The 12,795-nt window shown below is 36.5% G+C and overlaps 1 protein-coding gene and 1 pseudogene across 1 annotated transcript in view; both read right to left on the bottom strand.

Annotated features, from left to right (window-relative positions):
• Positions 1–6,198: 6,198 nt before the first annotated feature.
• Positions 6,199–10,232, bottom strand: LOC107723702 (multidrug and toxin extrusion protein 1-like; annotated as a pseudogene).
• Positions 10,233–11,407: 1,175 nt separating this feature from the next.
• Positions 11,408–12,795, bottom strand: part of LOC107723706 (mediator of RNA polymerase II transcription subunit 31-like) — a 2,942-nt gene continuing 1,554 nt past the window's right edge. The window contains exons 3-4 of the mRNA XM_016532416.1: positions 12,401–12,497; positions 11,408–12,188 (exon numbers count right to left, since the gene is read on the bottom strand). Coding sequence (XP_016387902.1) covers positions 11,972–12,188; positions 12,401–12,497 — 314 coding nt within the window. The 3' untranslated portion in view covers positions 11,408–11,971. The remainder of the gene's footprint in view (positions 12,189–12,400; positions 12,498–12,795) is intronic.

The raw sequence follows: 12,795 nt of genomic DNA on the forward strand, positions 1-12,795 counted from the left end.
TTTTTATTGATTGACAGCTCTCCTGTCCCCATGTTGAGTGAAATCAGATGTTACTGTAGTTCTAAAATAAATATGAATATGCATTAATTCATCTCACTCACAAAAAAAAAAAAACACACAGATTCAGTATTCCTCAAAATGAATAAGAATAATGCAACTCAGAATATGACGCAAACCTGCAATAATTAAATGTTAAACAACACAAATATCCTTTATGTATTTAATCCCATTCTATTAACCAATGTCTTTGCTTCTGCCCTTCGATGATCCAGTTCAACCGTACTAATAATCACAAATTACTCTAGACAAACAAACATTTGTGTCTTTTTTTATTGCTGAAGTGTGTTGAAATGTCTTCTTCTGCATTCTACTGTACGGACGTGAATTTACTTTCCCTTCAGCCTGAGGCTTATTCATTTCACTTTTGGTGTGAAAAGGCTTTTATATTTGCCAAAAATATAACTTTTTTATTTTAAAAACAAACAAGCAAGCCCTGTCCAGATTTAAAAAGTAACGCAAAAGTAACGTAACACATTACTTTCCATAAAAAGTAACTAAGTAACGTAATTAGTTACTTTTTTATGGAGTAACGCAATATTATAATGCATTACTTTTAAAAGTAACTTTCCCCAACACTGTTAATATTTGTGAGTGTATGTGTGTGCGCGTGTATGAGTGAAAGTGTATTGTTTGTTTGCATGTGCATGGTTGTGCTTGCAAGTTTGAGGCTTTTTTTTGTTTTGTTTGTGTATGATTGGTTGGGTTCGCAAGTCTGTATGATTTTTTTTTCTTTGTGTGTGAATGTGTGAGTGTGACTGTATTTGTGTGTGTGTGTGTGTGTGTGTGGTGATTTGAGTGAGTGTGATTTATTAATATTTGTGAGTGAATGTGTGTGCGCGTGTATAAGTGAAAGTGTATTGTTTGTTTGTACGTGCATGGTTGTGCTTGCAAGTTTGAGTTTTTTTTTTGTTGTTGTTTTGTTTTGTTTGTTTGTGTATGCATGGTTGGATTTGCAAGTCTGTATGATTTTTTTTTCTCTTTCTTTCTATGTGTGTGTGTGTGTATGTATGCGTATACAATATATTTATGTGCATCCCCATAAATTATCCATAAGCTTTTCTCTCAAAGTCTAACACTGAAGACCAATTATTAGACACTGTACACATGCATATACTAAATGCTATTGCCAAAAAAGCTGACATTTCCTTATAAAGGGTGAATAACCATTTACAATGCATTGCACTTGCAAAAAAATGTATTTGATAGTGTTCACAAACTGTATTTTAATGCAGTCAAATTCTCAATAAAACTGTTTTCACTGGTATATTTTTCGGTTTCTGTTGTAAGACAATGTGATAAATATGAAATAGAGACTTTTTGGGAAAAAAGGGGGTCTAAAAAGTCGCTAAATCTAGCGACAAAGTCACTAAGTTGGCAACACTGTGTCCACGCTCTTACGTTAGCTCTCTCTGCTTGCCTGCTGCATCACTTGGTTAGGTTGCGGTGCATTCAAAAACAAACACACATTTATTGAACGAAAGACAAGTTATTTCGAGTCATTTAACTCAAGTCCGAGTCAAGTCTCAAGTCATAAATATCAAGTCAAAGTCAAGTCAAGTCTTTATGAATATTTGTCAAGCAAGTCTCAAGTCCTAAAATTTGCGACTTAAGTCTGACTTGAGTCAAGTCATGTGATTCGAGTCCCCCACCTCTGGCAAAAGCTAATCAAGACCATGATCCAATCTTTATTCCACTTTAATTTAATAAAAAATGCCTCTAATTAAAGCCAAATTAAGATGTTTATGAAACTTTATGACTTATAAATAATATTGAATGAGTGTTTGTTGTGCATCAAAATAGATCATGCATTTGTATCAATAAATCATCATTGCGTATCATCCAGGTACACAGTGCAACACATGGTCAAAGAAGAGATGACAGAACAACATCAGTGTAGGTTGCAAAATATTTATTAGGCCACTGATATGGTGGTGGATGTTATTTCATTCATTGCCAGAGGATGACAGTTTTAAAACTTAAAAGGTAACAGAAGAGCAGGGGCGTAGATTACGCGGGGGACGCGGGGGACGTGTCCCCCCCACTTTTAATATCACGTAAATTCGTCCCCCGCACGTTTTCGGGCAAGTGTGTTCACATAGAGGTTTTCAAGAGCCGGTGTGAATAAATATAGATTTAAATTCAAAGAAGAGCATAGCAATAAATAATTGAAATGGTAGTTGGTGCACATGTATCTACGCTACTATTGTAAATAAGTGTAGATGTAATCATCCAGGTGTTCTGGGATTTTTGGTTTCACTGGCAAATGGAACCTTAAACCTTGTGATAATCTTCATTTGTACACTACAAATGAAGAACACATCGAACTGAAAACAATGTATACATCTAACTGAGGTTTGCTATACTTTATCCCAACATTACACAAAGAATGCAATCATTATATCAGTGATAGTGTTGTGCCCATTTTGACCCTCTGTCAATACTAGGGGGGTAATAATCTGTCAGGGGGTCAGAATTCGGCACAACAACGGCTCCACAAAAGTTTGTGTGAATAAAAATGTGCACTGCAAACTAATAAAAATATTATAAACTGTTATGAAATGATGAACAAATGTAGTTTAGGCTTAAGTTTGCGCAACCCTGAAAATATATTTACCTCTTTTGAAATATCCCATTAAATCGGCTCATTCCCTAAAAGTGGCAGTTTTAACAAGCTATAAAAAATTATCTGTGGAATATTTTGAGCTAAAACTTCACATACACACTCTGGGGACATCAGAGACTTATTTTACATCTTATAAAAAGGGGCATAATAGGTCACCTTTAATAATCTGGCATAATTGCAAAAACGTCTCGGTTACGTATGGTAACCCACGTTCCCTGAAGGAGGGAATGGAGACGTCACGTCGGATGACCGACGAATTGGGATCTCACTTAGAGAGACCAATCTACTTCGAGTGTAAACTAAACGAGCCAATGCACATTGGCATGCGATTATTGCATCCAGCTTCCGCTGATTGTAAGCGTCCTTTGAGATGGATCAAGGCATGGTGCACTGCCAGCAACTTGAGGCAGTTGATGTGCCAGTGCAGTTGGGGCCCCGTCCAAACCCCTGACACTGCAATCTTTTCCCAGTTGACCCGAAGGCCCAACTGACTGAGGTGCGAGAGCACCAAGTCCCAGTGTTCGCACAACTGATCCTAAGACTGAGCTAATATGAACCAGTCGTCGAGGTAGTTGAGCATGCGAATGCCCTGTTCTCTCAGGGGAACAAGGGATGCCTCCACAACTTACGTGAAGACCCGGGGTGACAGGGACAGCCCGAAGGGTCGACACATGAAGTACTCGTCCTTCAGGTCGATCGCTGCAAACCAATCTCGGGGACGGATGCACCCGAAGATGCGTTCCTGTGTCAACATCTTGAACGGTAACTGGTGAAGGACCCGGTTCAAGACACGCAGGTCCAAGATTGGTTGCAACCCACCATCTTTCTTGGGTACAATGAAGTAGGGGCTGTAAAACACCATCTTCATTTCGGCTGGAGGGACCGGCTCTATCGCATCCTTCGCCAGCAGGACTGCAATCTCTGCACGCAAGACAGGGGCATCTGCTGCTTTCACTGAAGTAAAGTGGACGCCCCTGAACTCGAGATGATCATCTTCCCGCAATGAGAAGATGACTCATCCACAAACGCCACCTCAGCGTGCTAGATGCCCAGGCACGTGAGGCAGGGATCGTGACCATCACCCAGCGCCAGGTAACGACCACATCCAGAAACGCCTGGGTGAAACGTTGTCTATAGCAAGACCCACATCGTCTTTACAAAGACATAACGTCAAATTTGCCACACAACGTCGTCTTTAAAAAGACGCACACGTAATTGCTCTTTTAGGGAAAAAGCTCGTTTAGCATGCTGAGGCGCACAGGGGAGATGGCCACCTGCAACACAAACAGGGGGTAGTGCAGCCTGATGTGTGCAACCCACTCGACACGGGAAACCACCACCGCTGAAGCGCCGTACCGCCAACATGAAGAGCTCTCCAAGAGCGCGCTGAACTCGTTCAGTCTTCTTCTCTCAGTAGAGTAGTCAGGAGCAGAACGATGTGATCGCTCGGCTCCGAAGCGAAAAGCTGAAAATGCGCTGCATCTGCTGCCTACTTATACTCACGCTCTGATCAGCAGCAGCTGAATGCAATAATCGCATGCCAATGTGCATTGGCTCGTTTAGTTTACACTCGAAGTAGATTGGTCCCTCTAAGCGAGATCCCAATTCGTCGGTCATCCGACTTGACGTCGGGAGTGACCGACTGAAAGGGAACTGATACTTATACAAAAAAAAAAAAGCTAAATTTTGAAAAAGCGTGTTTTAGTTGTTGTTATAAGACTGATTTTATAATGTCTATTATATAAATCTACATGGAAAACTTGTGAAAAGATGTATACCTATATGAAAATGGCATATGAGCCAATGAGTGGTCCTTTGCAGACACATAGTAGCTTTAGTTGAAATAGGGGTTATGCGCAACAGACTTCCGTATTCTGTTAACCGGGTCTTGAACCCGGTTCAAGCGGTTTGCATATGCTTCGTTAAATATGAAGCAGTTTTACTCAAGATGCCTTCAAAGTAGATACCAAAGATTATCGACAAAGTTTTTTATCGACTGAATGCAAGCGCTTATTGTGATAGAAAACACTGTAACGGTTTCCAATGATTACGAAATATTTTTGTTTGTTGGGGTGGTAATATTATATATTAATTATTATTATTATTATATATATATTATTAACTATTAATAAGGAAGGGGACCCAAAAAATTTTTTTGCCTATGCCACGATAAGAGGTAAATCCGGCCCTGGTTATCAAAATGAATAAAAATGATAAATGTAGATCTTCTTTAAAATTACTTTTACATAAAATGTTATTTTATAAAAAAAACATAATAATAATAATAAAATACCATAAATCCCCCCAAAACTGTAGAAACATTAAAACAAGTAATGTGTTAACTCAGATACAAAGCGATCAGTCACAATTAATTTTGTTCAAACATGCCGTTTAGGGGGCAAATCTAGTGATTATTTAATCCCTGTGGGCATGCAAGGGGGACATCAAGGGGGTGCTAAAGAGTTAGCGAAAAAAAATAGTGCAATTTAAAAAAGATGTTACAAAATAGTGATGTTAAAGTGTTATCATGGTTATAACCCTGGTTCCAAAGGTACAAAAAGTACAAAACTTCTATTGCTATCCACTTTCAGAACTTACTATACTCTGAGAAGTCCAGTGAGCACCTCATTTAACACAATCCCTCCAGCTAGTATAAGCAGCATGAAGAAAATCACAAGTCCTCGACGGACAACCAGCTGTTTGGTGGTCAAAACCGCACCAACCGTGACCAATGCAACAGCATTTGCTATTCCTCCTTCTCCTTTACTGAGCCCTTCGAAGTCTGTGTTTGCATCTGTCTGACCTAAGGAAACCTGTTATCTACACTAAAAATAATGTTTTTTATTGGCATCTATGGTTCCACGAAGAACCTTTAACATCCATGGAATCTTTCTATCACACAAACGCTATAGAGAAAAAGTTTCTTCTGATTGTTAAAATGTTATTCACACTAAGAAAAAAAAGTTATTTTAAGAACTGTTCACAGAAAGGTTCTTTGGGGGAATCCAAACGGTTCTTCTATGACATCGCTGAAAAACACCCCTTTTTTAACCTTTATTTTTAAGAGAGTACCTACTACAGTATGGAAAGGCATCACATTAAAATAAATAAATAAATAAATGTCTCTTTTGTTATTCCACTTTAGAAAGCAAATTATAGGGCCAGCATTACATTCTTAAAAATTACAGCTATTTCCAATTAGTGTTGTCAAAAGTACAGAGCACTTACACAGATACACACGGGAGCGTTTGAAAGCCAAATCTACCGAGTCTATAAGTGAATCTGACAGACTCTGCTTTCAAACGCTCCCGTGTGGAGTCCTAAGCGCTGGGTGAAGTGCTTGAAGAGATGCTCATTGTAGCCAATCACAGACATATCTGTTGAGCGTGTGAACACAATGGGCAATCAGAGCTGTTTGAGAATCCAGAAATGCTGGTATCATCACATTTTCAAAATTTCAGTAACGACTGGTACCGATATCAGTACTTTTGACAACATTTTCCAATAGGCCTATTTCAAAATTCTGAAGTAGCTTTAATGTAGCAATTCACTTTATTACCAATTATGCCCATGTTGAGAGCAAACATCAGGGACACTCCAATTGGAAATCCCACAAAATAATATCCCACAATGTTATAAAGAGCACCAAGCAGTTGCTTTCCAGCACCTCTGACAATGGCACCTGTAATAGCCTTCAATCAGAACACATTCGGATGATCAAAAAAAAGGGACAATATCAAAATGGATTCACAATATGCGTGAAATACAAACAGCAGGCCACTTGAAATTAATAGTTCTAATGCTATAAAGCTTTATGTTTCCTTTCCAGTCCATGTATCTCCAAACAAACAAAACAAATAAATAAAAGATGGCAAGACCATTTTTCAAGCATTCACACTTTGTTTAAAGAACATTAATAAACTTACCGAAGTGGCATCGAATAGATGAACAAATCCATACATGACCATGCATGACCTCTGATACTCTGAGGACAATTTCCCTGCAAGACAGTTATAGAGCCCATAATGCTCTTCTCCATCATTTAATGAAAAACAGTGACACAATCAACAGAAACTGCATACAACATAATTTCACCATTGTCACGTTTAAAATTAAAAAAAAGCCTTATGAGATAATAAGATTACCATGTGTGTAAGAGCCGTTTAAGTTATTTGTTTATTTATATAGATGTGAAATAAGTAATTGTGTGGATTAAGTAATTATTAAATAATTGTACTTTAATGTTTCATATAAATATTGAAAATGATGCAGATGTAATTTCCGGCAAGAACCGAATTTGTGTCATGCAAGAATGGAGCGATACAGCTTTTTGACCGTGTAACATTTCCAGTTATTTTTTGTTATTAAACTTTGTTTAAAGGGGTCATATGATGCTGCTAAAAAGAACATTATTTTGTGTATTTGGTGTAATGAAATGTGTTTATGCGGTATACACCAATATTTATCAAATATGTCAAATATTGTTATGAAATGAAAGAAAATCAATGAAATAAATACTCAGATATTTTACAAACCTGCAAAGAATCCACCAATCTCATATGTCCACCACTCTGCACAAAGCATAAGCATGCTGGGAAGAGCCAAGCTAAATTCCTGCAGACAGTCACGAGACCAGCCTAATGGTGTGTGTTTGAGGCAGACAGAAATATCAGCATGACACATGGGGAAAAAAAACATTTAAATAACAGACTACTTTGCAACAAACTGAATTTGAACCATTTTAATCCAATTATTCATGTCAAAAAAATGTACATGGTTTATTAATGACACCCATGTGAATATGAGGAAACTAGTCTTGTAGAATGTTCATTAAAACTAGTAAATACAAACTGGTGTGCTGTCAAAAAAATTTTCAAGCTGCAGAACTAGGAAACAGATCTCTGCAGAAATGAAAAGGAGAAACTCACCACCCCAGGTGGCTTTATGCAGGCCCATACATTAGATGTACAAATAGAGAATCACTACCAAGGAACACTGGGAAATTGCATTTGCAGCAGCAGATCCTCTGTGAACACATCAGGTTATCATTCAGATATGAGGAGAATGAAGAAAACAAGAAAACATGGTCTCTAAATATAAGATATACAGAATCTTGACAGCATCTTACGCTACACCAAGATCAAGCAGATGAAGGAAGATGTAGTTTATCAAAGCATTGAGGACATTTCCTGCTGCTCCTGTGATGACCTGAGGCCAAATAATACCCTAAACAAACATACAACGAAAAACAGAACATAAGGATCACAGCAATATACAGTACTCAAACAGCAGAGCATAGCACTAACAACACCAAAGTCATAAGTTTGATTACCAAGGAAGACATAAACTCATTCAAAGTATTACTTAATACTTAAATGCAATGCAGTGTAAGTCACTTTGAATAAAAGCATTGTCAAATACATAAATGTAAAAACTTCAACAAAATGGAGGATATCTGATTTTGAAGATACAAGCCCTGCAGCTGATACATAAAGGCAGCCTGTAGGTTAATAAACAAATAAATAAATGTTGTTGGAAACAGGCAGGACAACTGAACTAAGCAAGCAAGCAAGTAAATGAATAAATAAATAAGTTTGTCATTATTTACTAATTCTCATGCCATTCTAAAACTTTTTCTTTCAGGTAATAGGATATTTTTCCTCAAAACAAAAAATACTCTTGCAACTGTGAAGCTCCAAAAAAGGTTTAAAAGAACCACAAAACTACCACAAAAGCTGTTAATGTGACCCGTGTTAAATATTCTTGTAAAGTCTTATAAAGTGAAAATCAAGCTTTGTGTGAGGAACAGAGTGAAATTTAAAGAGTTGAAAATCATATAGGTTTGGAGCAGCATGAGCTTAGACGATTACTTTACATTTACAGTTTTATGGTGAACTGTTCCTTTAAAGTTTGTGAACGTTTAGTGTTAATTGCAGTGTAAATGATAGTGTGCAAAAAAGTTTAATGTGTCACTTACAGGCAGAGCAGGCATGAATATTTTGAGTTGTGGCACTATTGAGAGAAAAAATAATAATCACACAGAGTTAAAGAATCTTGTTAAAACCAGTTTATTTCATAATACTTTTATCATTTACTACCAACGTTTTGCTTGACAAGAACATTAATGCATAACATCCAGTAAATGTTGAACCTGTCAGACCTGGCCACACTGGGACTCTGTCGGACAGCCAGCAGGATGGACTCTGTGTTGATGAGCAGCGCCCAGCAGGGTAAACAGGCCAACAAGAGGATGAGAATCCCTCTCTGCAGTATCACACCCACCCGCTTCAGATTATTACTGTCAAACGTCTGGAGGACACAATTAAATTCAGATGAACTCCTGAGTACATTAATGATACTCACATTACTGAACATTCACTATCAGACCTGAGAGATGAGTGTATCGCATGCAGACGCCAATCCAGAGCCGATGGAGATGCCGGTCACATTAATAAATAATGTTTTAATAAATGCCACTATAATGAAGTTATTTTGTGAACTCACAGCAATAGCCAGAGCCACACTGGCCAGTTCCGTTTTCCCCAAGTGTCCACAGAACACAGTGCTGATGAAGCTGATCAGAAAGATCATCAGCTGAGATATAAACTGCACAAAGAGGAGAACATATACTGTATAGCAGCTACAGTGCATTTTCACTAATTGTCAGTTAAAATTCATTATAAGGCCTTAATCTGACTCTACACTGGATCTTAAGTGACATATATGAACATTGCTGTCAGCTAAACTAAACATGGCACATTACATTTATTTGAAAACATATTGAAGAGTTAAACAATTAATAGATAAACTAAATTAATTATTATACTTAAAATAATTATTTCAATAACTCAATACTAATTCAATGCTGATATGTATGTATATACACACACACACACACACACACACATCAGCATTGAATTGAGTTATTGAAATCATTTTATATATATCATTTTATATATAATGTATAAACGTTTCGGCTGATCAAAGTTCTTCTTAAAAGGTGCAGTGTGAATAAAATACAAAATTATTCATTTACTTTTGACACCGTCAATATTCACACAACCACTGGTCCAGCCAGTTTTAGCAGCTCTATAATTTCTTCTTTATAATTTACTGGTAACTTCTTAGTTTTCTTCATTCAACATTCATCACAAACAATCTGTGAATTTGACTGAGCATCATGACTTATCTCCTGTTTTGGGTATACATTTATCTGGGTTTCTGCGTTAATACTGTCCATTTCCATTTTTGGATCCAGTCCCCTGTGACAACAAAGCACTAACTTTTACTTGGTTAACCATAAAACAAATACATCTGCATATATATTCAAATAAAATATATACCTTAAAGGTCTGCTACAGGGAGTCTTTTCAAAAGAAACACTTTGAAAACTGTCGATCAGAAGTTTCTTCCTGTTGTAGTACACAAGGTTAGTATATAAACAGCAGTCAGTGCAGGTTTCATTAAAGGGACACCAACATCATCCTGAAAAACCCCAAATAACATCCATCTAACACTGAAAGTTCCCTCTGTGCTCAGACCAGGTCATCGTGTGATGCTGATAGCTGTGTGAGCTGGTCGTTACATTTGCATTATGAAAACCTTGTGTGATAAGATAAATTTGACTGCAGGACTTTTTTCTAGGATGCCTTTCTCTAGAAATGCATCTAGAGATTAAACACTTACACATAAGAAATGAAGGAAAGTTATATTGGTAGTAGTTTATTATTGTATAAAAAATACTTTTTAAGTAGTTTAATCATTTATACTTTTTTTATTATTTTAAGTTTTATACATGTGGATGAAAATTTGAACGTTATGATCAAATAAATAAAACAAAAGAAGTACTTTCTAGAGTTCATGTCAAGAAATACAGAAGATGCCGAAAGTGGGTCAGGTCAGAATATAGTTATATTATTCTTCCAAAACGGCAAGACAGTACTATCATTGAGTACAGGTCCCTGAATAAAAATATATTCAGCATGATTTCTGTGCTTTATCTCAGCAACCACTGGAGGGCTTACTTTCACCTCTTTCAAGTTTGTAAAAGGCCTTTTGTGTTGGTTACACTCAAGAATGTGAGCAGCTTGTGGAAATTTAACATAATCCTGCACAGACCTTTGAATATTTCTGATGTTCATATGGACAGAGTCTAAAACGATCAGGAGTTCAGGGTACAGAGGGTATGTCAGATCATATTAAAGGAATAGTTTACCCAAAAATAAAAATTTGCTGAAAATGTACTCACCCTCAGGCCATCCAAGATGTTGAGGAATTTGTTTCTTCACTGGAAGATATTTGGAGAAATGTAGCATTACATCATTTGCTAACCAATGGATCCTCTGCAGGTAATGGGTGGCATCAAAATGAGAGTTCAAACAACTGATAAAAACATCACAATCCAAAATCCACATAACTTGACTCCATCATTCAATACCTTGTGAAGAGAAAAGCTCCATGTTTGTAATAAATCCACCATTAATATTTGCTTTTATCAGCTGTTTGGACTCTTGATTCTGTTGGCACTTATTCACCGCAGAGGATCCATTAATGAGCAAGTGATGTAATGCTACATTTATCCAAATCTGCTCTGAGCAAGAAACAAAATCATCTACATTTTGGATAGTTTGGGTGAACTATTCCTTTAGGGGTTTAAAAGACACCTTTACACACACACATATAAAAAACTTTATATTTGTTCTTGGCAGATGTTTTTCTTACAGAAAAAAAAAAAACAGAGTAGTATTATAATGCATGCAGAAACAATAATTTGAACAAACTCCATAAAAATGTTCAGACAGTGGAAACAAATATTTGTTCCCGCCCTATTTTTTTTATTTTTTTTTAGATAGTCATGCAATAGAATTATTGCCATTAAACATTTCTTAATTTTTTTTATTTGGGTTTCTGTTTTTGTCCTATATGCACACACAAACATAATACAATTATCTTATATATAAGGTAAAGCATATAACAGGTGGAGCTGGTAACAAAGAAACAAAGTTTGATGTAGAATTTAAATACATTTCAGTTCATAAATGTGATTTCTTTTACAATGCAAAAGCAACTGTAAGACATCAAACTAATCACTCTCCTCTTACCTTTTTTGAAGCTCTTTTACCTTTATCTCCAGTTGTTCATAAACACACACACAACATTATGGGCCTACAGAAAGCAGTCTAAAAGTCCAAGTCCTATTTAAATTTGGAAAAATCCCATTTGAAAATGACTATTTACAAAAAAGATTTTTGTGAAAGAGTAATTCCCAGCAGGAGCATGTTGACTGCCTCATTTGGATGTGGTGTTGCCATGGGATGGAGCCTGTGGCTGGTGTTGCTGCTGTTGCTCCGCGAGTGCTTGCTGCAAGCGTGTCCGCTTCCGTGAGTAATGCTGCCAGTGCAGGATCTGCTGTTCGTCTATGAACTTGGTACACTGTGCATTCACCAGCTCCTTTCTGAAATGCTCATACTGCAATAGCTCTAACATGTGCAGACAATGAGGATATCTAAGGAAATAAAAGATTTAGACTGCATGAGTGTAATATGACAATCACTGTGAGAGGAAAAAAGGTTTACTGAGGAATGTCTGTCAGCTGAGGTCTACCATATAAGAATATATAATACATTTATGATAATTCTTTATTAATTTTCACACGACATGAGTCTACAAAATAAAATGTAACTAAGATTTAAAAAAAAAAGTACAACATGAACTTACTTGAGGAATTTAGCATATTCTGGTTCTTTCCAGTAAAGCAGATACTTTAAGTAATTGACAAAAGGCTTCTCTCTCAGGTAACCTCTTTGAGCCAAAACTGCAGGATGAAAAACAAGATATTTGACACAGGAACAGTTTCTTCCCTCAGGCCATCCATCTCATGAACACTTGACAATAACTGTGGAACACACACTATTTATTCACTCATACACTTATTTATCTAACACACATATTCAGTCTACATTTCAATTTGCACATAATATACCTGTACATACAACTGTCTATTGTTCTATACCTGTACATACAATTGTCGATTTGTATATTTTTATTCCTTATTTACTTGTTCTATTTTTAATTTTTAATTTATTTTTAATTTTTTATTATCTGTGTTTTTT

This window comes from Sinocyclocheilus rhinocerous, unplaced genomic scaffold (genome assembly GCF_001515625.1).
Source record: "Sinocyclocheilus rhinocerous isolate Xijiao unplaced genomic scaffold, SAMN03320098_v1.1 scaffold4743, whole genome shotgun sequence".
Lineage (NCBI taxonomy): Eukaryota > Metazoa > Chordata > Actinopteri > Cypriniformes > Cyprinidae > Sinocyclocheilus > Sinocyclocheilus rhinocerous.